We start from the raw sequence: 27,247 nt of genomic DNA on the forward strand, positions 1-27,247 counted from the left end.
TCCCCCGTAAGAGCTGCCAGTCACCCGGCCTGCTGTAATTGTCCTCGCCTGCAGCACTCCGTGACTGATCGCCAAGTCCAGCTGAGGTCATTTTTGTCTGTGGCTTGCTGCCGGCAGGTTGATGATGTTGTCCTCGCCTGCAGCACTCCGTGCTTGTTCTCCTCCTATTCCAAGTGAGGTCCTTTTTGTCTACGGTGCGCTGCGGGCGACTTGGGGCTGTGAGGGCATAGTATCCCGGTAAGTAATTACTGATGGTATCCTGAATATCCGAACAAGCGCTTCCCCACCGCGGACAACACTGATCCTGCTGTAGGGGGGAGCGGATTTGCAAAGAGGCCGCTCACCCTGCGCAGGTACCCTATATAGGGGCCATAATATATGGCCCCACTTCCTTTTCCTGCCTGCGCTTCCCTACTGAGGCAGCAGGCCGGGGAGCTTCGCCCCTCCGCCCCGTTATGCCTTGGCACTTCGAACCCCTTGGGGCGGCGCCATGTGCTTCTCTTGCACACCCATGCCACTTACCACATCCTCCTTTGAAGCTTTGCAATCTGCTCATTGCACCCTGGTGCCTATAAATGCAAAATGCAAAGAACAGCAGTAAACGCCAAAACGATTGGCATTGCCAATGCTTGTTTTATTTTAGTTTGGAAATAGCCTTCAGAGTCGTGACGCACACAGGAGGGATCGCCTTAAGTGTTTATAAGAGAGAGCCACAGCACGAGGAATTATGGGAGATTCCATAATTCTGCCATGTGAATGCAGAATATCATACAACAGGTGTTCCGTCCCCCTTGAAAACAAGCAGGTGGCGGCTATTTCGAGTTGGGCCTATTACCCGCAGCCCTCTGTATCTGGGTCAATCTACGTGCCCACCATGTTACCGGCCTAGTTGATGGCAATAGCGTGGCCCCACCCTTGTACCTGTCTGATAGCACGCTGGGCGTGGGTTGCTTTTCAGCCTATCACATGTCAGCTTTCATTTGTTTTGACCAGCCCCACTGCTCTTACTCGCCACCAAACAATTTGCCGATTGTCCCAGTTGGTGGACCGGGCCCCGCCCCTTTCAAATTCGAGCTTGACAGGAGGCGGGGCCACGCCATAGAGAGTTTCTCCTCTATTGGCCAGGCCGCATCTGACGTCACAGTAAAAGATGTGATCTTTTAAGGAACTACTTAACGTCTTCGACGAATTTGATGGTCGCTGCTAAAGTTTTCATCGTCAATTTGTGGTGTTCTGGTGGTCCTGAGCAGCCGCTGGCTTCCACTCTGGTGAGTGCCAGGCAGGTACTGCGTGGCTCCTGTTCCCACGAGAACTAGTAAGTACGCACTCGGAGGCAGGGCTACGGCCCACATTCTGCCAATGGGGGGCTTCTACGAGCACATGACGTAGTTCGTAGAAAATCCCAAATCTCCAGGAAGTCTTGTGTATGCATTAGGTTTTACATTCTGCGAATCATTAGCCTGTGCGTTGATTCTTCTGTTGCGTTCCAGAGAGCTTGCCTCGTTCGCTCAGTTCGAGCAAGCAATGTTATTGGAATAAGTTAGAACACGTATTCAATTTCCAAGTGTCTTCCCTGGAGAATGCCTTAGGAGACAATTGGTTGTATGTTATGGGGTCACGTAGCCAGTACTGGATTTTTTACGCACTCTGCAGGGATGTGTGGCAACCAATACTTCTAAGGGGGGGGGGATTTATAAGCACCGGCTTGCGCAGCACATCTGCCCCCCCCCCCCTGAAGGAGCCACGTGACCCTCCCCCTACCAACTGCAATTCTGTTTGGGGAACGTTGCATCCAAATGTATCTGAAATGTTTGGGGATTAAAAAGCATTGTAGTCTATAGTGCTTTCATATTTGTTGAGTGTCGTGTGTGTGCTTTTCGCCTGGTATGTCTCAAAGAGGATCACTATAACGATAAAAGATCGCGCTTGAATTCTGTGCATTATAGGTCAATGCTTTTGATGTGATCGTGTACTTTTTGTCAGTTTGGACTCTTAGCTTTATGCTTCAATCAAATCTTATGAAAACATTGATAAACTAGGTAATAATAACCTGATGTTCACGTTAACCCTGTTTTCAGCATTTGAACTGCAAGGAATCTTTATAACCATGCTTCGCTCGGGCCTATAACTAGTCGGTAATTGCCCCCGCCGCACGGGGCATATTGCTTAATTGTGAACCAGGGTCTTCGATCAGCACAAAAATGTTCTAAGGCACAAAGAGGGGGGGCTGGGGGTCTGCAGTAGTATGTCTACACAGGGAGTTCAATAACAGGATGTATTTGTTTCAAAAGATGTACAGGCATCAAGTCCACCAAAAACGGTAGTAGGCCAGAATGGATTTTTGGATATGGTTGCTAAGTCATGTAATTGATCCCTAAAAAAAAAAAAATTGATGGGGCAGAAGCTTTTAAGCCAGGGTACGCACACTGAGGAATCGCACTGCTAAAGCTGTGACTCCCTGGAAGCTAATGGCATAGCTCTCAACCATTTCTGTTGCAAAGGCGGGTGAAATCACCCGATTTTGTTTTTGGCGGGTGAGACGCCCATTGAAACGAATGGGCGTGCAGGAGGCTTGGCGGGTGAGTCAGCCCTTTACAAGGCGGGTGACACCCGCCAAAAGCGTGTGAGTTGAGAGCTATAATGGTCGATTAACAAGTGAGTAAAAGATGCCTGTAAGAAAACGTGGTATTTCATAAGGTATGTAGAGGCTTACATTTAGTGAGACATTGAAATAGGAGTCCCTCGAAGGCTTAACTGCTAAGTTGCTGTAAGCTCGCTATGACTTCAGTCTTCCCAATGGCTTCAGCACTTTGATCAAATCCTTGTGTGCCAAAGTTGTACAAGTATATTATATGAGGCTTGTGGGAGTAATTGGGACTACTCATCATTTAATGTTTTATTGTACAGTCATAGAAATTACTCTGATAAGGTGCTTTCTCAAGAAGAGATACAATTGTACTTATGGAGATAGAATTGTTTTGAATCTTGAGGGAGACTCCGTTGGGTTATGTGTTGCTGTACTCTAATAATAGAAAAGTATTGCACATTTATTTTTTTATTGTATATGGAAAAACAACTTGACACTAAAATCTATATCAGAAAGGAGAAACAAAAAAAGAATAAAAATACATTAATCATATTAACAAGCAAAAAACACTTAACATTTCAGAAATGTAAAATTCATAATTTTCCAAATTCAAACATTTCACAAAATTTAAGACTGCATAAATCATAGAATTCGAAGGGCCATTTTTATGATTGGTTATTTATAACGCGCTTAATACCCAGAGGTTTCTAAGTGCGGACTCGGGGTGCTCAGCGTCGTCTTGCTTCCAAGGCGAGCACGTTACCCCTGAGCTATCCTTCGAGACAATGAGTTGTTTAGTATTTATACCCAAAACACACACGTATTGGGCCATCAAGGTTCTCACACCTGAGTATTCCCCAGTTCATCATGGTCACACATTTGGATATCCGGTGAATCAATTTGTAGTTTTTGTACATGCTTCCGCAATGTACTGATTCTGTTTTTCTTGACCCCTTAACAAAATCTTTAAATTGGGTGTTAGAAGACACGTTTTCCAATCAGTGTCAGCTGCTTTGCAAATGAAATATTTTCAAAATGTTATTTGATTTCTCTGGAAAGCAGAATTTTAAAAAGGTTTGGCCACAAATACTGTGTTTTACTCTGGGAACACAGTTAAAAAAAAAAAAAAAAAAAAAGACTGAGATGTCTCAGTGTATTCTCCCATCCTCCCGTACAATATGAGCAAGTCTTGAAGTTTTCAGACTCCATTCAAAGTGTGGAATGTATCTTCATCCTCTGTTTAAATTTGTGAGAGGATCACTGTGCGACCTGCCGCCAAGTTGCTGGTTCATCACTTGTTTGTCAGGTCGACAAAAAGCCTACCGGTTTCAGTGGTGTTTTCAGATTAAACCACTTTCATCAGGGCTATGGAGTGAGCAGCACTTCGTAGTGTGCCATCTAAAGGGTTATTTTCAGCATATTTGTTTCCTGGTTACAGGAGACCCCAGCTGCAGATGGGAAGGAACGGGGCAAGGGGTGACAAGGGAAGAGAAACAAATATGTTTGAGTAAAGCTTCTGTGTCTGTGTTTATATTCTTCCAATTTATAATGGATAAAAGTACAGCCGAAACTGGTCTGTCTCAGGTGTCTTGCCCTCATATTTTAATCCCCAGAGTTTCGGTCCGTGTGGACAGGAAGGTTTCTAACTTGCTTCCGGGTGGGCCCTCTTATTGGTGCGGGCCAAGGACCGTAGAGTAATAAACGTTCTGTAAAAATCACTGCGTAAAAATCTCTAGGTAACAGGCAAAGGGCAAGTTACTGGCATCTTACTTGCAGCTTTTCTCACTAATTAGTGCTCACATTCCAGGGCCGTCTCATAAAGAGTAGGCCTGTGACATCTTTACCAAGAAGGGTGACAAAGGGTGACAAAAAGGGTGACAAAAATTCTAACAATCTACTGTCTGCGAGCGACTTCCTTGCTTCTCTTAACTCACTGTTCCGTGCGGTAACTCCTGTTTCGTGAAGCCGGGCTGCTGCGTGGACTAGTCGCGGGAGGCATTCGTTTTTGTAATTTGAAAATACGCGTCTAACGTTGGCTGATTCATTTCACTATTACGTTGTATGTCTTAGATACAGAGGACACAGAAGACAGACAAAACATGGTGGACATTTCTGAACGCCATGTTTGAGCGTCTGTAGCAAGTATGTTGGTTATGAACTGTTCGGCATGAAGTTGGGGTGGAGAACTAGAAGAATGATGGACATTTTGCATACATCTAGTGTTTCCATTCTCTTGCAGCTATGGAACTGAGGCAAATGTTATCAAACATTGAAGGCTAAATAATCCCAATGGCATGTTATGTGTACAATGGCAATGAAGGCATAAATTCGAATTATTCAAAAGCATCCATGAAATACAATAGTAAGGGTGTGACAGGTACATGTAAATGAAAGCAAAAATGCTTCATGTAAGACAAGAGTAGTACAGAATCCTCCCATAATGCTGCGTGGCTGTCTTATTTTATGCCTATTGGTGGAAGAAAGGGTGGTATATTCAGGAAACTCAGGATCATAGAGTTGCAAGTGTTTCTATCCTCTCACAGCTATGTAACTGGGGCACATGTTATCAAACATTCAAGCCTAAATAATCCCATTGGGGCCTAAATATGTGTACAACGGCAATGAGGATTGTTCAAAAGCACCCATGTAAGAACAGTGGTGAGAGTGTAAAAGATAACTGTTCCATGAATGAAAAGAAAAAACACAGTGGTACATAATCTGCCCACAATGCTGCGTGGCTGGCTTATTTTCTGCCTATTGCTGGAAAACAGGGTGGTATGTTCAGGAGTCTTGGGATCATGGAGTTGCAAGTGTTTGCCAGCTCGTGGGTTCATTCAAACCAGTGGTGTCAGACGTGAGCCTAAAAATCCTTACTTGTTCCCTTTTATACAATAAATTGTAGAGGTTGCCTTCCCTCATGGGTATGGCAATCTCTTCGATGATTGTCTATTGGAAGTCAGTTGGGCCGTGTTGTTTTTCCACAAAATGTTCCAGCATCGGTGCAGTAAGTTTCTTTGTGCGGATGCACGTACGATGCTCAGCAAGTCTAGTTTTTATGGGGCGGGTGGTCATCCCCACGTACAGCATCCCACATGGGCATGTGATGAGGTAAATGACGTCCTTACTGTTGCAATTGGTCAAGGTGTTCAGGTTGGAGCTAATTAGTTCCTTGTATGTATAGATCAGGGAGTCCCGTAGATTTTTTTTCCTCTTCTTATGGCAAATCTGGGATCTCCAGGTGCGTTTCCCCTACATTTAGGATGGGCCATAGTTTGAGCACTTTCTTTCTGATCTTATTCATCAGGGGCGAAAAGCAGAGTACTGCTGTGATTTTGTCATCTTGTTCCTTTCGCTTCGCATGCTGTTCAAGTGTGGTGTCTCTCAGAATATTTGTTGCTCCTTTTCTGGCCTGTTTGATAATCCGTTTTGGATATCCACGGTTCTGGAGTTTGCGGGCAAGTTGGCCCGATTGTCTTTCATAGTCCCAAAGGTTGGACCAGTGCCTATGGTATCGAAGAAACTGCCCAAACGGTATGTTATTTCTCAGATTGTAGCATGGTAACTTGAGAAAGGCAGGAGGGAGTTTGTCAGTTGGTTAATTGTACACTAGCGTTGTAACTTGGTTATTTTTTATCTACAATTTGAGATCTAGAAAATGGATGGTGGTCCGGCTATGCATCTCTGTAAAAGTCAGGAAGTTGTTTTGTTTGTTCACCAAATCATAAAGGAGGCCAGATCTTGCTCATTGCCCTTAAAGATCATGAGGACATCGTCAATGTACCTTGACCACAAATCGATTTGTGGAGTCCAAGTGTTGGTGTTGCAATATATGGTCTTTTCCTCAAACTCAGCCATATATAAATTCACCAGGCTTGGCACAAAAGTAGCCCCCATTGCGGTACCTGATATTTGCTCAAAAAAGGTTTCGTACAGGAAATAGTTCTTCGTTAGGGCAATTTCCGCTAGTCGCATGATCAAATTGACTGGTGTTTCTAATGGTGGGTCCGTATTTCTACGAACCTTCTCAACTACTTGAAGTGTCGCCATTTGTGGGATCTTCATATATTGCGATTCAATGTCTAGAGTAACCAGTAGATGTCGCTCTGTGTCGAGATCCTTCAGTAGATGCAGTACAGCAGTGGTGTCTTTCAAGTAGGATCTCATCTTACATACCCTTGGTTTAAGAAGAAGTCCATGAATTCAGACAGAGGTTCCAAAATGGAGCCTATACCTGATACTATAGGTCTTCCCGGGATAGGTGTTTTCCTTTTATGGACCTTTGGCAGTGCATAGAAGGCCGGCCTTCTAGGTGTCTTAGGATTGAGGAAGTCATATTCTTTCACACTAATACGTCTTTCCGCTATTGCTTCTTCTAGGATGGGTACGACCAGCTGGCGGATGTCTTCAGTTGTGTCTCTGCCCAGCTGTCTATAGCTTGTACGATCTTCCCAAAGAGCCAATAACATTTTATTGTAGTCTTCCACATCTAAGATGACCGTAGCTTCACCTTAGATTCAAATGATATCCAAATGTGTGACCATGATGAACGGGGGATTACTCTGGTGTGAGACCCTTGATGTATTAGTGATTTTTACAGAACGTTTATTACTCTAGGTTCCTTGGCCCGCACCAATAAGAGTGCCCACAATTTTCCTTTTATGTTACAGCTGCCACAAATAACCAACAGACTTTTTATTTCTCATAAATTAATACTAAGCACATTTTTTCCATGCGTGCAGGGAGAAGACAATCGAGGCATAATACTATATCAACTAATGGCAGTAACCGACCCAAGAAATGTCTCATTTGCATTGAGTCTGATGTTTGGGTACCTGGAGAATTACATTTAAGTCAGGCTTAGGCCAACGGTCTCTCCCCAGCAGAGAGATCATGACCATGATGATGGACTCTTGGTTGACGCAATTTGAAGCTTTTTTTCCCGGGCTTTGTCATTTCTATCAGCAAATCGAGAGAAACTTGTTTACACATTTTGAATAAGGGTGATTCCAATACGTGATCAATGTATTAAATCAAAACAGATCCCCCTTAAAACAGGAAATCGAGAACTAATTTCAGAATCTGAGAAAAGTGAGTTTGATATCCCCGAAGTACTGAGGGAGCTGAGTGAATTTCTTTTGCAATTTTCTATAAGTAAAGGTGAAATAAATATGTACAGGTTGTGCCAGCAGACTCAAACAATGCACCAAGTGTGAGACCGTTCAAGGGTGTTTAAACTTTTGTGGGCCCTAGGTTAGTACAACTGAATAGTAATCCTTGCTGCCTAATAGCTGGCTTATTCTAAAGATGGTCATCTACAAGCCAGCTATCTAAACTCCCTCAGGGACTTACTAGCTGTCACTACTCTATCCAGTTGTTTGTGTTATAATGGGGGTTTTGGTTTGTGCCTTGCACTTGCTCTGTTGGATTGAGGCCTGTTCAATCACGCCCAAGCTCATCTCTTACCGTCTATTACTACTTCATCTCTCCACCTTTCTCCTCCAACCAATTTTCTGTCACTCCAATGTTTCACTCATCCTAGTTCCTGCCTCCAAACTTTGATGTAACCACTCCTCAAACGCCCCTTCTCTGCTATTTTCCTCCACCCTCTACTACTCTCCCTCCACCCTACTCCTACACCCACTCTACCCCTCCCTCACTTCTATTTCCGCTTCACAGTACTACTAGCCAAACCCCCTTCCTTCCACTCTCAGTACGGTTCACTTCACAGTCTCACCCTACTCTGCTCTCCTTATTCCTACCCACAGTTGCCATACACTGAATCAGCTGTACCACTGTCACTCAAAACCAATTTCTTACCTTTAGAATTCACTCCTTCCTTTCTTCCTTCCTTCCTTCCTGTTGGTCTCCCACATCATCTGACCTCATCCAAATAACGCACACTCTCTGCTGTCCCTTCTTATAGCCCGCCCTCTTTTAGTGATTGGTACTCTTTCCCTGACCCATCTGATCTCGCTATCCCCACACGGGAGGGTTGAGCTTAACCAAACTTTACAAAATGGGCCTTAAACCATGCCCACTTTTTACATGCGGCTTTGCTGTATAAACATCGAAATAGCGTCTCTGAGTGGGTAATGCTCAAATTCGTATCTTTTCAAATGAGGGTTCAGGGGGAAACACATCTATTTTGGAAGTGCCTGTTGGTCTAGGGGTAGTCTGATTCCAAACGAGGGGGTCGGCGCATCTCTTTCACTGGCTTTTTCACTGGCAAAATAGGTGTTACAAGGCCTAATATTAGGGACAATCATTCTTTGCTTGAGCAACGATTCAGTGAAAGGCTTCTTACCTTCAGCTTCTTTGGAAATGGAGTATTGGTGGATTTCAAGGAAGAGGTTTGACTGAGTAATACATACAGGTTACACATTCAGTACATAGATCTATTCAGCTTCGTTTGCATGCATGGACCATCATTCGCACAGGAACTTGGTCTAATAGTCCCTGTTGCAACCATGGAGTGTCATTCCACAGGTTCGCCATCGGATTTGGAGAAATGCAAAACAGCCAAAAATTCAAATTCTAGCAGATGAACAATTAATAATACAACCCATTTCATACAGTAGATTCAGTCCTAATGAAGTCACTGGTATAGAAGGGCTAAGTAAAACAAAAAGCGTGATGTTCAGAAAACAGATCCAAGATGACAGTCGTAGGTTGTGGGATTAAGCGGGGTATCAGTTGACCTCTAATACCCAACACATTTACAACTTCATCTGAACATGGAGCATGCAGAAATTCAGACACTCTGAATTGGATATGATGCTTCGGAACCTACCGAAGATTTCACATTTGTTTTGCTAACAGTACAATTTACATAAAGAGAAGATTGGTCAAGCAGAATCGGTGATGCAACCATGTTATTGGCCCCTGGCTGTCCTTTTGTGTATTGGGCGAGACTGATGGTACAGGTGATGTAAATGATTGTGACAAAGGAGGCGGCTATGGTGGTCTGAGCAGACTGATTTGGACAGAGTTCCAGTGCCCAAACTCAATACAATCTTTGCAATTTGTTTCACTCTAAAAGTGCACTCGCCACTAGTCATCGAGTAGTGCTCATTGACTCGTGGTGATAAGAAAAAATTATGCTGTATGTATATGATATGATATGATATTTTATTTATATGACGCTCATACACAAGTGTTTCAGAGCGCCACCAAGCAACGGGAGAGGACAGGGGAGGACAAAAATACGATCTTAATAGGCCAAGTGACATTAAGAACGTGCAAGGAAAAGGGAGAAAGGGGGGGGGTGCATTCAGGGGTAGAAGTGGAAAGTCCAGATAGAAAAGAAACAGAATAAATAATATGTGGGATAAATGAAGACAAAAGGTAGTGCAGCCAGACACGTGGCAAGTGCATGATTAGTCAGATAGGGTATATCTGATAAGTGCAGAGTAAGAGTGGGGGATGTATCGGTACAGATACAGATCCCAGTGCCAGGGGTGGACCGGAGGCAGTTCCTGCGGGAGACAAGGTGCGCAGGTACCTGGGCCCGAAGGACAGAGGGTGGCCAGGTGCACGATGCCCAGCGAGATCAACAGATTAGCAGGGGAGAAGAGGGGCAAAGGCAGAAGCGAAGAGGAAGGTCTTGTGGAATAAAGGGGGCGAGTAACTTGTATGCTCGATAGTAGCTTAAAACCTGAGCTTTTATCCCCGTTTTACAAATTTGACATTGATCTATCTTGCATTCCCCCAACCTCTTCGTTCACGTTAAAGGAATTTCTCTTCCACTCGGAGTTGGGTTCTGCCTGGTGTCCTACCCTGAATGTATCTACTTTATTTGAGCACCATTAGTCTAGTATAGTGTCGGTAGTCTTTTTGTCTCTTCCTTGCTATGCAGCTATCACCTCAGTCAAATTCTTGCATTTCCAACCAGTACTCCTTTAAATCCCTAAGTGATTTTTGGGCTGCAGCCCCATAATGAACGCAGAGACCTTGGCTCGCTGCGCCGTTTCTGCCACCTTGGGATTCCTCGAGTCCTTTAGATAATCACAGTTGTTTGGTTTACATTAATAGATTTTTGTCCATCTGTTTGTTTTGGGCAAGATTTCAAGAATGGCACCGAAAAGTATATTGTTAAACTCTTTTAAATTAGCACTCAGGAGGGGGCTGAGACAGGGTTTGAAATTGAGGAGAGGTGGGAGCTATTTTGCTCCTGCTTGTAGACTGGACGAGCCTGGTTAGCTTGACAGTAACAGTTACCAGGAGCTTTTGGCTCCCCAAGCCAACTGAGGATGAACAAACCTATGTGACATTCACTTTGTGCATTTGGAATGATCGATAAACAAGCAATAGGACACATCCATATGACAGTTAATACATAAGGGGTCAATAATAATGGAAATAAATGTAAGCTTGTATTTTATGTGGAAGTTAGATTTGCAGAACACTTTTTACTAGCTCCTCGTTCCCCAGTGGTAGCTCCTGCTCGTTGATTAATGCCAGATACCCACTGACGAATCACAGGAATGTGTTCCTTCTCCCCAAGGGGGAGCCCCCCTCTGTGAGGTTACGTAGGTGATCCTGCTGCGCAATACCCACCCTAGAGTTAGAGGCAAGAGGGACCTCACCGGGAGAGACTCCCCTGTTTGGGGACAAGGACTTCCGTTCTGATGAGGAACACCCTAAAAATCCCCTTCATCATACCTCTGAGAACATTTATTGTGGAATCAAGAATGAGGAACAAACCAATATTTGTTATTGTAACTCGGAAACCATTGATATCTTATTTTAATGAAATATCCAAATGTACTGGGACGAAGAAACCAACTGAGAGAAATAAAGAACCACTGAAAATACGCTGGGGAAGTCCCAAGCATACGTCGGAGGAAAGAAGAAAGGTAGGAGAAGTTCAGGAAGAGAAATGGGCCACAAGTTACAAACCAGGGCTGTTGCCGGTTGCAGGAGGAGGAAACGCGTGGCATCCTTTGGCCAAAAGAGAACGCGAAGTCGAGAGAAATGCGCAGCATGTAACCTGGGGAGAAGCTGGAGAAGTGCACAGATGTGGAGCTGGGAAACTAAGCATCACAGGTAGTGGCATGGCCCCGGGCAAAGCACGGTGGTCCAGGAGTCTCCCAAACCATGCAGAGACCACCCAACAAGCAAAAGCAGGAAGCACAACGGTATGGGGAAGTACCTGAAGACCCTATTCGACACTTATACGAAAAGGAAAGCTTTGAAGAAGTGAGAGAGAAAAACCTGACGATTCAGAGAATCCACACTGAGCCACAAGAAGCCACAGTGATGTTGCCCCTAAAGATTCCCGGCAACTGGGAGAACGGGAGACCCGGGAGAGGGGTGAATGATAGTCGTTATGGGACTAATCTTACTCGTCCCAGTCACACTAAAAGAGAATGTGAGATTTGAATCAAGAGGAGAAACTGTGAGAATAAAACCAAGAAGAGTGAATGAACATCCTTATGGGACTAATCACACTGGTCCCAATAGTAGTAAAGAGGCTTTAATACTGAAACTCCAAAGAAGTGAAGAAAAATTGTTATAAAACAATCTTGCTCAGTAAAGAGAAGGAAATCTCAAGAGTAAACCCTGAGGAAGGGAATACGATTCAATACTGGACTAATCGTGCTCCTACAATTGTAAAACTCAGTCAAGAGTAGAAGAGACTTATAAATGGTGGAAACATTTTGTCACAGTCAGAGCAAAGCATAGGTTTTTTATGGGAAGAACCAAGAGGAAAATAATAGAATCCAAAAGGAGAATAACCCAAAAAAGACAGTCAAGTGATACATGATTTTATGAACTATTCAAAACAATATCCAAAGCTTACCCATTGAAGAGAAAGTCTGAAAGAAGAAACATCGTACAGGAGAATGGAGTCATTATCTGGTCCTTAGTTTTTGTTACAGTGGTAGTTTCAGGTAGGGTAGTTTTGGATGGCAGACAGTTTATTCTGAGACATTTACTGACGAGTACCTCAATTAGTAATAGTGTTAGGTAGGGAAGCCTTAAAGATTAGGGAAAGTTGGGCCTTTTTCCTTTTCTTTAGTAAAATGGTGCATCGTAGTCCACATCCTTCTTCTGACCCCCCACACACCACCTAGGAGCTGGTTTTATCTCCTGCTTGTACAATCTTAATTTCAGTCCCTGTGAGGGGGTTCTTGCAATAGCCAATTACTCTTGTCGTGCTAAAGTGAATGTGCCTGGCGGAATAGCAGCTCATAACACTAAGATCAGCACAAGTAGGATTATAACAGTTCATTATTACTTGCAACTCTTGAAACATTACAGGATCCTCAACATATTTTAGGAAAACTATGAACAATATGAAACAAATCAGTTCATTTCCATGACGCATGCAGTTACCAGCTCCAGGAAACTGTCTTAAAGTCTATGCCGTGGAGGAGTGTTATGGGACCCTTTGTAAGTCAAATATGTGTTTTTCCAGGTGAGGCACCAAAAAGATCATATGATATCTGAAAGCATCTGTGACGTAGAGCCTCCCCATGATCATATAGAAGCGGACTGGTGGTATGCAGGCAGTTCACTGAGAGATGACTCATGACTCTGGAATTCGCCATCAAGCCCTTGCCTGGATTGAATCCTACCTGGCACCTCACCAGTTCTTTCCCCTGGAGCAACAACACTTCTCATCTGATTTCTCTAACTGTTGGTGTTCCTCAAGGCTCTTTCTTGGTTCTGCTCCTCTTTACACCTCTGCTCTTGGGGCACTAATCCTCCTTCGGGTTCTCGTACTGAATCTTTGTGGACGGCACTCGCATCTTCTCTCTCAAAGTGGCCAACTGTCTCTCTGCCATTAACTATTGGATGGCTTTGCACTCTATCAAAACAGGTGCTCTTCTTCCCTGTAAAATGTTCTCTCTCTTCTATTCCTCTGCCTATCCAGTTCCCACCTGGCACTCTCCCCTACTCTTCAGCTAGAAACCTCTGCGTCATCTTGTGGTTGATCAGAAATCCATAAACTGCTAGAAAAGAGGACACCCTGGAAACCACTTTCCTTACCTTCTGTGAAGAAAAACACTGAATCGGAAGATCATACAGATAGAGATAAACTCTCGATCCTTCCTCCTTGCGCATCCAGCCAAGGTTGTTAGCCAAGGGTGCTAGTATCATTGTAAACCCCCTTGTATCAGAGACCAAATAGGAGAACTGTGAACTGAAAGTGGAGACCCACTATTGAGAACTTCAGGAACATGTGGTGATCCATATGTAAAGGCCATATCTATCTTTCAGGTCCAGGTAGACTAACCAGTTCCACATTGTTTTAGTAGTATGATCCATTGGAGGGTCTCCATCTTTAACGTTGCATTGGTCATGTGTTTGCTTAACCCCTTTGAGTTACAAGACCAGTCTATAGCTGACTGTGACATTGGGGGCTATGAAGACTTAAGAATAGTACCCCTGCCCTGAATTGTCCTGATGGATCGGATCAGTCTTCTTCTGCTTCAGATCCTGGCTTTCCTCCAGCATGTAGGTATTTTCCAGCAGATCTGAGTGCCGGGGGATACTTGGTGTTAGGGCAAGAGCTGCATTCCACCCTGTAGTCGAACCTTCTAACACCTATGGATCTGCTATAGAGGTGTTCCTGTGACCTCCAAAGAGAGTGAGCATCCCCTCCCACCCCTACCAAGGTTGATAAAAAGGAGCCTCATCGTTCATGAGTGCAGTTGGGAGGGAATAAGCTCTGATCTTTTGGGCAGGTGTCCTCTGGCTGCCCCTGAAGCCTGGCCTGCTAGGTCAGCCACCGGGTGGCCTCTAGGTAGAGAGGTTAAGGCGTGCTTCCGCTGGTTGGAATGCATCTTCTCTTTCGACCTGAGGGTTCTCAAAGGATTCTTCCCCTTGTGCACTCTTCCCCAAAGAGTGTAAACCTGGAATGGAAGGTGGAGATCTACATTTTTCTTTGTGTTCTCAGTCTGCCAGTTTGTATTATGAATATGCTCCTAGGCGCTACTGTTGTTCCCATTGTGATTGAGGCTGCACAGACACAGTTGTTTGCTAGATCAAATAGCACCTCTACTTGGCAGAGCGTAGCATCTAGAAGGGTGGCACATTGCTGCCCTTTTTCAATGTGAGAGTGGGGATCCAGAAAATTGTCATGGTGGAAAGGAGCCGTGTAAGAAGAATACATAGACACCTAGAGTGGCAGTTGGCCTCCTGCTTAAGATTTGCACAGGGCTGCTTACCGGTGGGATAACGCATAATGGCTTCCACTGTGGGGATCACTTGGGCTGGATAACCAGAATATCAACGTCTTCCTCTTCTCCTCTGAGGTGGTAAAGTTTCCCCAAAAACCTGGGAATGGAAATGCAGTATGGCTCCTTCCCTTCTTGAAGCACCTTGTCCTTGTTATCTGTGATGAGTGGAATGCCCTTCTTAAGGGTCTTCTCAGTTTGCTGCTCTGTTGGTTTGTGTTACAGGAAAAAGGCTTGTGTTACAGGAAAAAGGCTTAATCGTCTGGGATCTGCATGCTCCATTACATTGCTGACAGACTCCTGTTTAAGGTTCTTTCTCTTTGTGTTGGGCACTGCCCAGCTGAGTGGATACAAGGAAAAGAAAGAGGATTAGGGGAAGAAGGAGTGTCTCTGTTGTGATCTGGCCCTGAACCTGCGTGAAGATGGCCTCTTCTCAGTTTTTCCCTGATAAGAGCCTCCAACTTCTGGGAAGATCTTCTTCTTCCTGGAAGCATGAAGGGTAGAAATGGATTTGCTGGAGAAGGAAGGCTCCCTATGCTCCTACTTCCCTAATTGCTTGCGAGGCCCTATGTTGGTACATGCAGCACCCTGTTCTCTGCAAAAAAAGCTTCAAACATAGGCTACTTGTGAGCAGAGTCCCCTCAGCATTTTCTTCAGCAAACACCTGCACAATTTATTTGATTTCCTATATTTGTCTTACGTTTTATATTTATTCTTTTAAAGACCAAAAAACCTGCATTGCTTTGAGGTGTCCACACGAGTCACTGCTGCCGGCCGAGGGGTCCTTTGTCCTGACCCTGAAGGGCTGAACAATTTGTAAGTGGTCCCTCTTTCCAGGCAGCTCCATTGCATCTGTGCTGGCAGACCTGCACAACGTGGGGCTGCCCCTAGGTGTCCAACACCTTTGTAGGTTGATTTTCTAATGATAAAGTTTTCAACCTGTTCTTTCAAATCCTTGTCTTACCCTGGAACACCCTGTTCTACAAATTAATATCCAACGAAATGGTTAACAAAATGTTTGCAAGTCCTTAGGGTAGCTTGGAGGCTAACTTTTATAACACACATGTTCTAAGTGCGAGGGGGATGCAAAAGCCTTCACAATTCCCATTCTCACATGTCTTACCCTAATGTAATTTATCAAAATAGAAAATTCTCACCCTTGACTTCAGGTCTCTCCCGGACCTTGGATTTATTATTTTTTTTTATTTGATATGGATAATATCATCATCCTTTCAAATTTCGTTTCCTTTTGCTATGTACAAATAAAGCAATACAAAATTGTTTACAGTTTACACAACAATACAATTTACAAAAATAATTAAAATACATATTTCACTAGGAGAGTTGGAACAAGGTTGATAAAAGCTCGATAGCATATTAATAAAGTCACTAAATGGAATGCACTGAAAAGTGATCAGTTTAAGATACTTAAACTTAACCTTCAGAATAAATTCTGGGAAAGATGGCCTCTAAATAATGAATAATCGCCACTCTCATTCCCAAGTCTGGGTTATTGCTTATATAGGACCAAATGGTGTCCATTGACATAAAATTATATTTACTAAAGCTGCATTTTGTGAAGTGGTTTATCCTTTGGCTAGTTGGCATTGGACAAAATAAAATGCAATGTTCCAGGGTCTCTCTTTGTGATTTGTCTAGACAAAAGCGACAATGAGCCTGATCTTTTGGAATCCGATTTCTTTTTGCCAACAAATCCGCGGTTGGCCACAGGTTTAAGCGAAATCTGAGAAACCGTTGTCTAATGTGCGAACTCGGACATTTCAGGAGATAAAGTTCCGTTGTGTGCAAAGCTTTAATGGCAAAGACACGAGTGTCAAAATCCTTGTACTTCAAACATAGACTGCGAGTTTTTATCCAGTCATAAAAAAAGATTTTTTTTTTAGCTCGGCTCGTATTCTGTATAATTAAGTCTAGGGTAATGGAAGCGTCGGCTAGAATATGGAAAACACTATTACACCAACTCTTGGTGAAGGCATGATTCTGAGCTAGAAGATGTTGTGCTAAAATGCCGAGAAGTCCGTCAGATGTAAGGCCTAACATACATTTTCTAAATGAAGCACACATCCTCCATTCATTGTGTGATTTCAGGGAAGGAATTCCTAATTCGTGCCGTATCAGCGGTAGGGGCGTACACTTTGGCAACTGAAGAATCTGTTTCCAAAAGCGTGCCTCTAGAATTTGCCACCAGCTGGGTTTCATAAGCAGCATGGTTTCCGGACCATAGCACAAGGTGGGAATTACCTTTTTGTTGGTAAAAAAGAATATGTTTGAGCGTGAATTTACCATATTTCTTCTTTAAAACTTTTGCCTGGGTAATTAACATACAGAGTTTCAATTGTATGTCCTCTTCCCACTCCTGTGAGGAGATGGAGGCCTGGATGATGACCCCAAGATATTTGTAGAAGGAAATTTGGGACAAAGGGGCGTTTTGTAGGTGCCAACAGTGGCGCTTTGCCTTTGATTTACCATGGGGCTTGCATATCATGGTTTGTGTTCTATGGGTGTTGATTGTGAGATTGTTGATTGAGACATATGTGGCCAAGCAATCCAATAACTTTTGTAGCCCGGAGGGCGTCTGTGAAATGAGGATCAGATCATCCGCATAAACCAAATGAGTTATGGTGTTGGACCCAAATTTGGGGGAGTCACTATTAGTGGCTCGTAAACTAATTCCAAGATCGAACAGAAAAAAATTGAATATGGAGGACGCAAGAATACATCCCTGCTTGAGGCCTCTCTCAGTCGAAATAATGGATGAGAGTTTTCCTGCCATGGATAATCTGATCTGTACCGTTGTGTTGGTATGGAGCAGCATTACTATAGTTAGAAGTTAGATGGGACACTTATGGAAAATAAGATTGCTCTATTGATGGAATCAAATGCTGCTTTGAAGTCTATGTATGCTAGGTATAACGCTTGGTTCTTGTCCGCATATTTGGATCTAAGAGTGTTAAGAGTTAGAAGATTGGGAGAAGTTCCAAGACCGGCAACAAAACCCGTCTGAAAAGGGTCCCTTGGGTTGTTACGAAGGGTCCAGCAATTAAAGTCCCTAAGAACAATTCTAGCAAAGATTTTACTGGGTGCGTCTAATAACGCTATGGGCCTATAGCTGGCCGGAACAGAGCGGTCCCCTTTTTTATAAATGGGGACTATTATTGAGTGTGTCCAGGAGGGAGGTAACGATTGTGTGATGTTGATGGTGGTGAAGATCTTGTGAAGAATCACGGCCCATTGTTCAGGATGAATTTTAAACATATGATTTGAGAGACCGTCTGGGCCACAAGCACCGGAGTTGCTAATTTTTGAAATAAAAAATTTGAAATCATCTAAGTGGAAAATTAGATGAAAAGAGCTCCATGTATCGAATGCCACCAGGCTAGGGGAATGAAACGGACAAGCATACAAAGCAGTGAAATGCTTAATCCACTCTAATTCAGATACCGGATTAGATTGCAAGACAACTTGTGGAGGACGAGTAGGTTTATTTAGTAGGGACCACACACCAATAGCAGATTTAGTTTGGAAGGAAGAAAGCATGGCTTCCCCGTCATGTTGGTACATATGGATTTCCAGAGCTTTAATGGCATTTTTGTGCCTCGTCTTAATGGATCTTAAGATAGATGCACGGTCAGCTGCGGGAGCATACATGGCCTGACGTTTCAAGGCCCTCGCGTGAGCTTTTAGTAGTTGTACTTGAGGATTGAAAACATGAAGTCTAGGGCCTGGAATCATTAGAGCCCCCTGGGGTTTAGAAATTTTGGATTGCTGGAAATATTGTAACAGATTGGAATAATGAATGACATCACACTCGTTCCTAGTTTCCAAGACTCCATTTAGCTCACACAAGGAACTGGGGGACCATCAGAGGCGATTGCCTCCATTGTTAAGTGTCAAATTCCGATGAGCGTGATTTTCATCGAGTTTGGTACATGAGGACTGAATCGTCCATTTTACGACTAATTGGTTGTGATCACTGTTCTGATTTGGGATCACTTAAAAGTGATCCATGCTGGAAAACATTGAAGTGTTCACAAAAATGTAGTCAATTATGGACATACTACATCCTCTGTTCCAAGTGAACTTAGGAGGTGTATCGGTTGGAAAAGCTCCATTGAGCATGATTAGATCATAATTATCGACCAGAGCCATCCATTCAGATAATCTAAGTTTGCTGGAGGCGCGCGGGGTGAAACAATCTAAATTTAGATCCCCTGCAACGATTATATTGGATACTGGGGGATTGAGGGCCACCAAATTAAGAAGACCTATAAAAGCCTTGAAAAAACAACCATCCGATACACCAGCCACGTTTCAATATACATTGATCAAAGCATAGTGATTTGTGTAACAGGAGAGTCTAATCATTTGAAGATACTGATTTGGGCAGCACCATTCTTGAGCGGTCATACCAAGTCCCATCTTGATTACTGTTAGAAGGCCGGAAGTTGGTCTTCCAGAAATTCCACGTTGAGCTGGATTTAAGAAAACTTGATGGTTGTCCCACAATGGCACTGAAGTCATCCACGTTCCTTGAAGTAGGAGTATATGATGAGACATGAGGTTGTTGTTGTTGTTGTTGTTATTGATCAAGTGTGAAAAGCCTCTACTGTTCCAACTAACACGCGATATGATCTGTTCGTTGGTTTCAGAGGCTAGCTAATGTGAATGCAGGCCTAAAGAATGATGAGAAGCACTTGGAGTAAAGTTGGATGCCCATGAGGGGCATACTGAAAGTTGGCTGGTGAGTGGATGGTTTGGTTCAGAGCTAACGTATTGAGGGTGTCGATTGAGAGGACAAAACCCAAAGAAAAGAATTCAGCTCTGGCCATCCAAATTAAATTCTGGATGGCTCGCGAGTGAATCCACATTCTAACAGAGTTGGTGTTTTGCTGAGGTGCCAATTCTACCAATGTAATGTCAGATGAACCAATATCTTCGAGTGAACGAATGTCCGAGAATATGGCCAGAAGGGAACTTCGGTTCAAGATGTATTGTGAAGAAGGACTGGGAGGTTGAGACAAAGCTGTCTCAGTACTTAACGCTTTTGCTTGTTTCATTACAAGATATTTATTTGTGACAGATCGTGCAGCATTGCGTATGGTTTGTTTGGGCAGGTTCAAATTTTTGATGAAAGTTTTAGATTTGGCAGTATTGATTTTGTTCTTTCCGGAGACATTTTTCAGAAGTTTGACAGCACTTGGAGGGTTTTTCTTATCTTTAGAAAAAATAGTGTAAGTTTCTTTCATAGGGGAAGAAGTCTGCTGCACTTGGGGTTTAAGCGGACTTTGATTCTTTTGCAACACGTTTGGTACCAGGTCGGGTTTCAAATTAATTTTCGTTGGAAGACGTTTTTGCTTTTGTTTGGGAGGACAAGTGGGAATCTGGTCTGTTTGCGTGCAATTGTTTTGAATAGAGATTGCATTTGGATCGATGTTCAGACCCGTAGCAGGACACACAAACTCCACTGACGCTTCAATGGGACGAATAATTTGTTCAATAAGGGGCAATGCCTGATTCGGTAGTTTATCCAGGGCATGAAGGGTGGGAACAGAAGAAATTAGTAAACATTCAAGATCTGGAGGGCAATCATCAAGTTTGGAATGTGAGTCAGAGTGAACAGGGTCAGATCGAGGGGCCACGGAGTTTGGATTCAATGGATGTGGGCCAGGTGGAACTGTATTCGGGGAAGTGGGCAAAACTGATTTTGGATGCTCAAGAGACCACTCGGTTTGCCATGCATTTATTTTTTCCAGCAACACCGTGTGGGTTTGCAACTTTGCTTCCAAGATGTCATATAACTTGGTTAAAGTTGTAAGAGTGACATGGAAAGCATTTAGGGCAGACTGTGAGAGAGCCGAATTGCATTCAGCGTGGTTCGCTAGAGGGGGTACAATTTTAGGAGTTTGCTTTTTACACAAACATTCTGGAGGTGAGATTTGAATACAACTGATGGCAGGCGATGTGCTCAAAATGGCATTGGCATTTTCAGTAGGGACTGCTGGTCTTCGAGGAGTGGGGGCACAAAAGGAAATCTTTGAAATGGAAGAGCCACAGGTCGAGAACATGATAGGAGATTTGGATAGATTGTCGGACATGAGTTGGGGAGAAAATGCGGAATTGGACGGATTGAGATCAATTATTGCAACGTCTGATGTATGTGACGCTGTGGGCAAAAGATTATGGAGAAGCTCGGCAGTGGGAGGCACGTTTTCAAGAATGCTACAGTCAGAAATGGCATTCTGATCAACCGGCGGTCAAATGTCAGAAGCGCCAAGAGGGAAATGCAAGTCACGGACCGTAACTGCAGAGATTTGGGCTTGTAGGATGGAAGGAGGACTCCTAGGATGTGCAAGGGCTTGACGGGGCAAAATGTTCATTTATTTTCAATAGTGCCTCACGAGAAATAGCATCAGACGCTAGCGTATGACACTCAACTACGGAGGCCGCAAGAGGACAAGGTTGAGTTTCTTTACAAAACTTGCGTATGTCTGAAGAGCTCGATTTCTTCAGGGTAAGATTGACAGCGCACTTAAAGCGCAAGGTTTTTGGGGTGGAAGTGGAATTTGCAACCGGTTTCTGTGAGTCCTTCGGTGTGGTTACCCCAAAATCGATCAATAAACCCTTGGGCATGCCGGTTCTGAGTGTGGGAAGCATTCTGCAATCAGTTTAAAAATAATTCTGCAATTAATTTGAAAATAATGACCAAATAAGTGCCCACAGGCCCCACGGCGCCGCGGCGAAGCGGCAAAGCGGGACTTCTGGCGACTTGCTCGGTGTGCGCGCGCAGCTTCTCTTAAATAGGTCCGCCTCTAATTCTGAACTGCAGAGCCTATGTGAAGAAGGAGACGTCGTATTAGATAGTTCGTTGGCACTGAATGTGCAAATGAGAATGTCAACAAAAGTAATCCTCTTCTGGACGTTGTAGTGCTTTTCCAAAGTTTTTCAAAAGCGGCAATGAAGCAGAGTCTCCTGTGGCAAAGCGGGACTTCTGGGGACTTGCTGGGTTCGCGCGCGCGGTGCGCGCGCAGCTTCTCTTAAATAGGTCCGCCTCTAATTCTGAACTGCAGAGCCTTCTGTACGTCGTAGTGCTTTTCCAAAGTTTTTCAAAAGCGGCAATGAAGCAGAGTCTCCCGTGGCAAAGCGGGACTTGCTAGGTGCGCGCGCGCGGTGCGCGCGCAGCTTCTCTTAAATAGGTCCGCCTCTAATTCTGAACTGCAGAGCCTTCTGGACGTCGTAGTGCTTTTCCAAAGTTTTACAAAAGCGGCAATGAAGCAGAGTCTCCCGCGGCAAAGCGGGACTTCTGGGGACTTGCTGGGTGCGTGCAATTTCTCTGCATTCTCTTTAGGGCTAATTGGTATTTCTGCCTCTCCCTCCCCAACATCCTCATTCAGGTCCTTTCTCAGGCATACTATATGATGTCCCACTCCTGCTTTGGGTCTGGTTTCTTTGTGGGTCCTTCCCAGGGGATAATGTTGGAAACGCTCCGTCTTTGCCTTGCCTATTCCTCCAAGGACTTTGGAGCTGCTTTTGTACCCCTCCTGTCAGCCTCCCTCTCCATGGATTCCAGGTATTAACTGTAAGACTCTCCTTCCAAGCCCTCCAGGCTTCTACTGCCTTCTTCCATGAACCTGCTTCTCCTTGCTCACTTTAGTACTGCCTTTTTCCAGGGAGCAGATCCTCAATGTTTCCCCCTTCAGCAATCTTACCCTTGTATCAAGGGGTGTAAAATCCAGAACATCTGCTTTCTCCGGCCTTTACTGCAGTTCCCCAGTCTCTTTTATACTAACTTGTCTTGGCAGTCGTTTCTTAAGTTCTCTCTAATAGACTATTCCCCATGTGCTTGCTGTATTCGTGTTTGGGATTGGTTTTCTCCCTTTTGAGTCTTGTTTTCTTTCATTATGGTATTACGAGTTAGTCTGTTATTAGTTAATTACTTGATGTATTCTGTTTTTTGTTAATGAGAGGCTGTGAGGTTTCAAAGGTGTCCGTGGCATGCAGTGCCATCTTGGAATTGCTTTCTGCAGTTTCAGCCCCTCTACAGCTTTCCCCGGTCTCTCCTCTGTGATTCCTGATGTAACTGGAGCATAGGATCCTCAATCGCCTCTCCTTCCTGTTTCTCTCCATGTAAGCTAGCAGTGCATTTTAATGGGGTTTACAAGCACTGTGGATCATGGTTTAGCAGACAGTCTTCAACTATAAAGCTTTCTTGCTTTGGTAGGCGGACTGTTGTGATGTCTGGCAATGCTCTCTGAGAGTTGCAGTCCTCCAGGGCATTCTTACAGAGGTTTGCCTATAGGGCTGACCTACTTCTTCTCTAGCGGAGCAGTAAGCTGGCAGGATCCATCCTTGCCCACCATCTAAGAGGCAAATCTGGTAGTGGCTAGCCAGCCCAGTCCCTAGTGACTATGTTCCCCCAAATATCAGCATGAGGAATTCAGTCAACGGACCACAGGTGGTGGAGTGTGCACTCCCTTTTGGGTTATATGAAGCAGCAGGTCAAGGGTATTGACACCTTGTGACTCTGTGACAAGCCTCATCAAGTAGCGGCTGAGGGGGGGGGGGGGGTACCTATGCACAGCTTGCCTCCTATCTAAGACTGTTCCATTCAATATTCCTTCAAAGGAGAGAGATTTGCTGTGGGACAGTTAGTAACGTTTCTTAAAACATATGAGCCTCCAGACACACTGCATGTAAGGCTTGTTCCAAATACGATGCTGTAGGGGGATCAGCAAGTTTGGACTATTTAGATGCGGAGATCGTCTCTTGCCGCTGTCACCACAGGTCTAGTATGTACCAGAGGCGAGTACACCACTTCCAAATAGCAAGAACAGTCCATTAGCACTCATCCAGAATGTTTGGGAGCTATGGACGGAGAGCATTAGGGCAAAAGTGCCCTCGAAAAAATAGAACAACGGTTCTAATGTATCATGCTGTTGGGGTCCAAGCATGCAGTGTTATTCATTATGACCTGTTGTTCCAAAATGGAGGGCACACAAAGAACCCCCCCACTGATCACAATAGGGATATCACCTTTAATGTGTCACTTTGAAGGGAACATTAGGAATTAGAGATTGCCAGTTGTAGGGAGGCATCTCCAGGCTAGATCTCTTCCTTGGGGGGGAAGACTAGCTCAAAGATTATGCCGGTCTTGATATCGGTAATAGTTTCTCTCTGGGGTGGGGAGGTTTGTGTCTCTTCTTGGTTCAAAACTGCAATGGTAGAACCATGAATTCAGGTTAAGGTCATCTGTTAGACGCTGAAACCAATGTAACTACTGAAATGGAAACATATGTTCTAGAGCCATTCCAACGCTTGCAGGTCACAGTGTGATTTTCCTATATCCATGCAAGGGTCAGTCTTCTGGAGGATTAAGATTCTGGACACCTCGGCTCAATGTATACTACCAGTTCAGAACCAGATAACTTGAAGGGTGTCTGTAGTTCACAGAGCAAGACTTATCCTGCGGTACCTGGTTGACCCTCCCCTCCCCCCTTCTCCAGGACTGAACAACAGTGTTGCAAACCCTCCAGGCTTAATACCGATAAAGCATGAGCTAAGGTTGTTTGACCGTGATAATGAAGTGAGCTTTGCCATAGCTCGATTACAGTTGTAACTATTAAACGTGAGGTTTCTATGTGCGGGGGAAGTTGGGGTGGGTGTTTGTGTGTGTGTGTGTGTGGTGTAATGTTGTACGGGATTTTGAGATGAGTTGGTTAGTTGGGGAGTGGACCTACAAAAGGAGTACATGTTTTGTGGAGCATAAAGTAACTCTGTGTCAGCCGAGAGTGAAATAAATGGTTACCACCCCAATTCGATTGAAGTTTGGTGAAGCCCGGCCCAAATGAGTCAATTATTTAATAGTCCTTTGCTGACGAGTTTTGTGTGAGTTCACTGTATATTCGTATAACTTTGGAGACTCTTTCTTGTCCAAATTACTGTGAGTTGATGATCTGTTGGTTGATGTTTACATGCTTACCTCAAGTTGGTGTTAGTTTAATAGACCGGTTTTTAATTGTTTTCTGATGCCCAGCTGGTAGTATTTCTGCACAAAGGTACTTGTCCAGTGAGTCACACAGTTTGGTTGAAAGGAAGGAGTAGGAAGATCCATTTGGATGTTTCCACTTGAAGCTTAGGATTGCTGCAAGGATCTTGTTGCTGGATCAAACTGTTCACAGTGGTTGCTTTGCGTGTGAATTTCCTTGTGGTTGTTTGTTGATGAATTTCGTTGTGATTAATTTTGTGCCCCAGCCTTGGAAGCGCATAGAGATTTGAAGTCAATTCTCCATTTGATCGGAAACCAGTAGTGTTCAGGAGCTGGGGTAATGTTTTCATGTATTCCCAAAATCAGTCTGACTTCTGGTAAACACTGTTGGTGTAATGTAGTTGGAGAGTTCTTGTGCAATAACTGCCAGGGTGTTTTGTATGAAGGTCATGGGCATAATGCGTCAGATTATTCGGAGCTGGAAGTAGCAACTCCTTCTGATTGTTTAACCTGTGGTTCCAGTGTAAGTCTATCCATGGCACGTCTGAAGTGCCTGAACGTTGTCAAGGGCAGAGGTCAATTTCCCAATTCTTTGGGCCAGGCAGTAGGTTTGGGATTTGGTGGTGTGGTCCAGCATGCACATGAGCTTGGTTTTGTAGTTAGCCAAGAGCCTGCATGCGCAAAGTATGTGCTGAGATCCAGCGAGTTTGTTATACTTTTGAGCTTGTAGATTTAATATTCATCCACACAATTAGTCGTACCTCCTGGATTCTTTGCGCAGGTGGTACTACACAGCGGGCCCAGGGTAGGGGCCTCCACAACTAAAGTAGAAATACGTGTTTTATTGGGGAGTTTTCTTTAGCATGCTCCCTTGGACTAAGTGAAGGTTTGAACTACTCTAAGATATTGTATACTTTTAACTAATTAAAAGACATTCAACCAAATGCCCCCTTCCACTGTAGCAAAACGCATGATGATGTGACCCAAAAAATCTCACATTAAAAGACAGTGTGATAATTCCACCTGCTCTAATTGGTGCAACTTGCAATGTTATGGAAGCTTTCAAAAAAGGCACATCATACAAATAAACAAATCGGTTTAAAAAAGGGGATGACTTTTTTGTTCATATTTCTTTTTTTTTTTTTGTCTTGAACTATTAGATTGCTAACGGAGTGTCTAGGGGATTTGAGATCACATGCACCTATTACAGCATAAATCCTTGGTAGTCACACTTGCCAGAAAGGTTTATCACAGGCAAAGGAGACAATTCTTGCATCACAACATTTGAAATATTAAGTAGCAATAGTACTCAACTGAACGGTATTCATTTTGTATAGATGCAATAAAGATAAACGAAAGTCCTGACACTGCAGAATTCGAGCATGTACTTAATTATCTGTTCTGGCGAACGATAGTTAAATTCATGCAAATTAACTGCTTATTATGAACATTCGTAAGCCTTTAAACATTGTAATGCCTTTTATCATCCAACATCACTTCTTCATGCACACACTTAGTTCTTTATGAGGGGTGAGAAATCAAGGGTAGGCGGGCTGTAGCGAGGTGCTGTGGCCTAAATGATGAGCGTGGCCTGAAGTGTCCCCAGCACGGACAATAAAAAGGAAAGTGACTGGGGAACCCGGCCGTGACAAGTCAGTGTCGCATTCCACTGTTATTTCATATGTGTTCATTTTCCTTTGTTTCATTGAATAGACTGGATTCATGTGTCAATCAGTCTATTGAATGAAACAAAAAATATCCAGCATCTCAGAAATAGCACAGCGCAATGTGACACTGGCTTGTCGTCTGCAGGTCTAGGGTTTGAATCCCCAGCACGGGACAAAACAAAAAAATGTTTTTTTTCCCTTTTTTAAATTGTCCCATGTTGGGGAATTGTACCCGAGCCCTGCTGCTGACAAGCCAGTGTCTCGTCGCACTGTGCTATTTCGTATGTGCTCAATTTCTTTAGATTACTTGACGCATAAAGCCTGTTACAGGCTTTGTGTCAAGCAGTTGTGAGGTATCGGAGTAAAAGACAGACACACGCTTGTTTTTTTGCCCAAATGCTTTTTTTAAATAGTAAAATGGGTTGGAAAAATGCCTCACAAGCCTTAACTCTATGAGGGGGTTCCCTGCCTCAACAAAACTAACTAATGAGATAGTCCTTGTCAAGATGTCCAAAATAATGTTCACTGTCCTGTGTCCAAAACTTTTCTGAACCTCACACTCTCAAAGCTACAAAATGAAAATAAATTGTCCCTTGGCTGTTTTCTCATAGCCTATTTCAGGTCTATAAATTGATGCTCCAACAGGTGGTATAACAACCAAAGTGTTTCAAAAGAAAGTGCCGTGGGGTCAATCGACTGCCCATGGTCTTTCCAGTCTTTCTTTATGGTATCTGTCCTGTATGAATCTGTTATTTTCACAGATTATTTACTGTATTTTACTTTGGCCCACAGTCTTGCTATTTAT

The 27,247-nt window shown here is 43.8% G+C and overlaps 1 protein-coding gene across 2 annotated transcripts in view; it reads left to right on the forward strand.

The window, feature by feature from the left end:
- The first annotated feature begins 1,106 nt into the window (after nucleotides 1-1,106).
- Nucleotides 1,107-27,247, forward strand: part of ENPP4 (ectonucleotide pyrophosphatase/phosphodiesterase 4) — a 356,128-nt gene continuing 329,987 nt past the window's right edge. Inside the window, exon 1 of one of the 2 annotated variants that reach the window (XM_069605799.1) lies at nucleotides 1,107-1,268. In XM_069605799.1, coding sequence (XP_069461900.1) covers nucleotides 1,194-1,268 — 75 coding nt within the window. In that variant the 5' untranslated portion in view covers nucleotides 1,107-1,193. Of the gene's footprint in view, nucleotides 1,316-27,247 lie in introns of both variants that reach the window. The other variant, XM_069605800.1, reaches the window with a different exon arrangement.

This window comes from Ambystoma mexicanum, chromosome 4p (genome assembly GCF_040938575.1).
Source record: "Ambystoma mexicanum isolate Mex_15411 chromosome 4p, UKY_AmexF1_1, whole genome shotgun sequence".
In the NCBI taxonomy this organism is placed as follows: Eukaryota; Metazoa; Chordata; class Amphibia; order Caudata; family Ambystomatidae; genus Ambystoma; species Ambystoma mexicanum.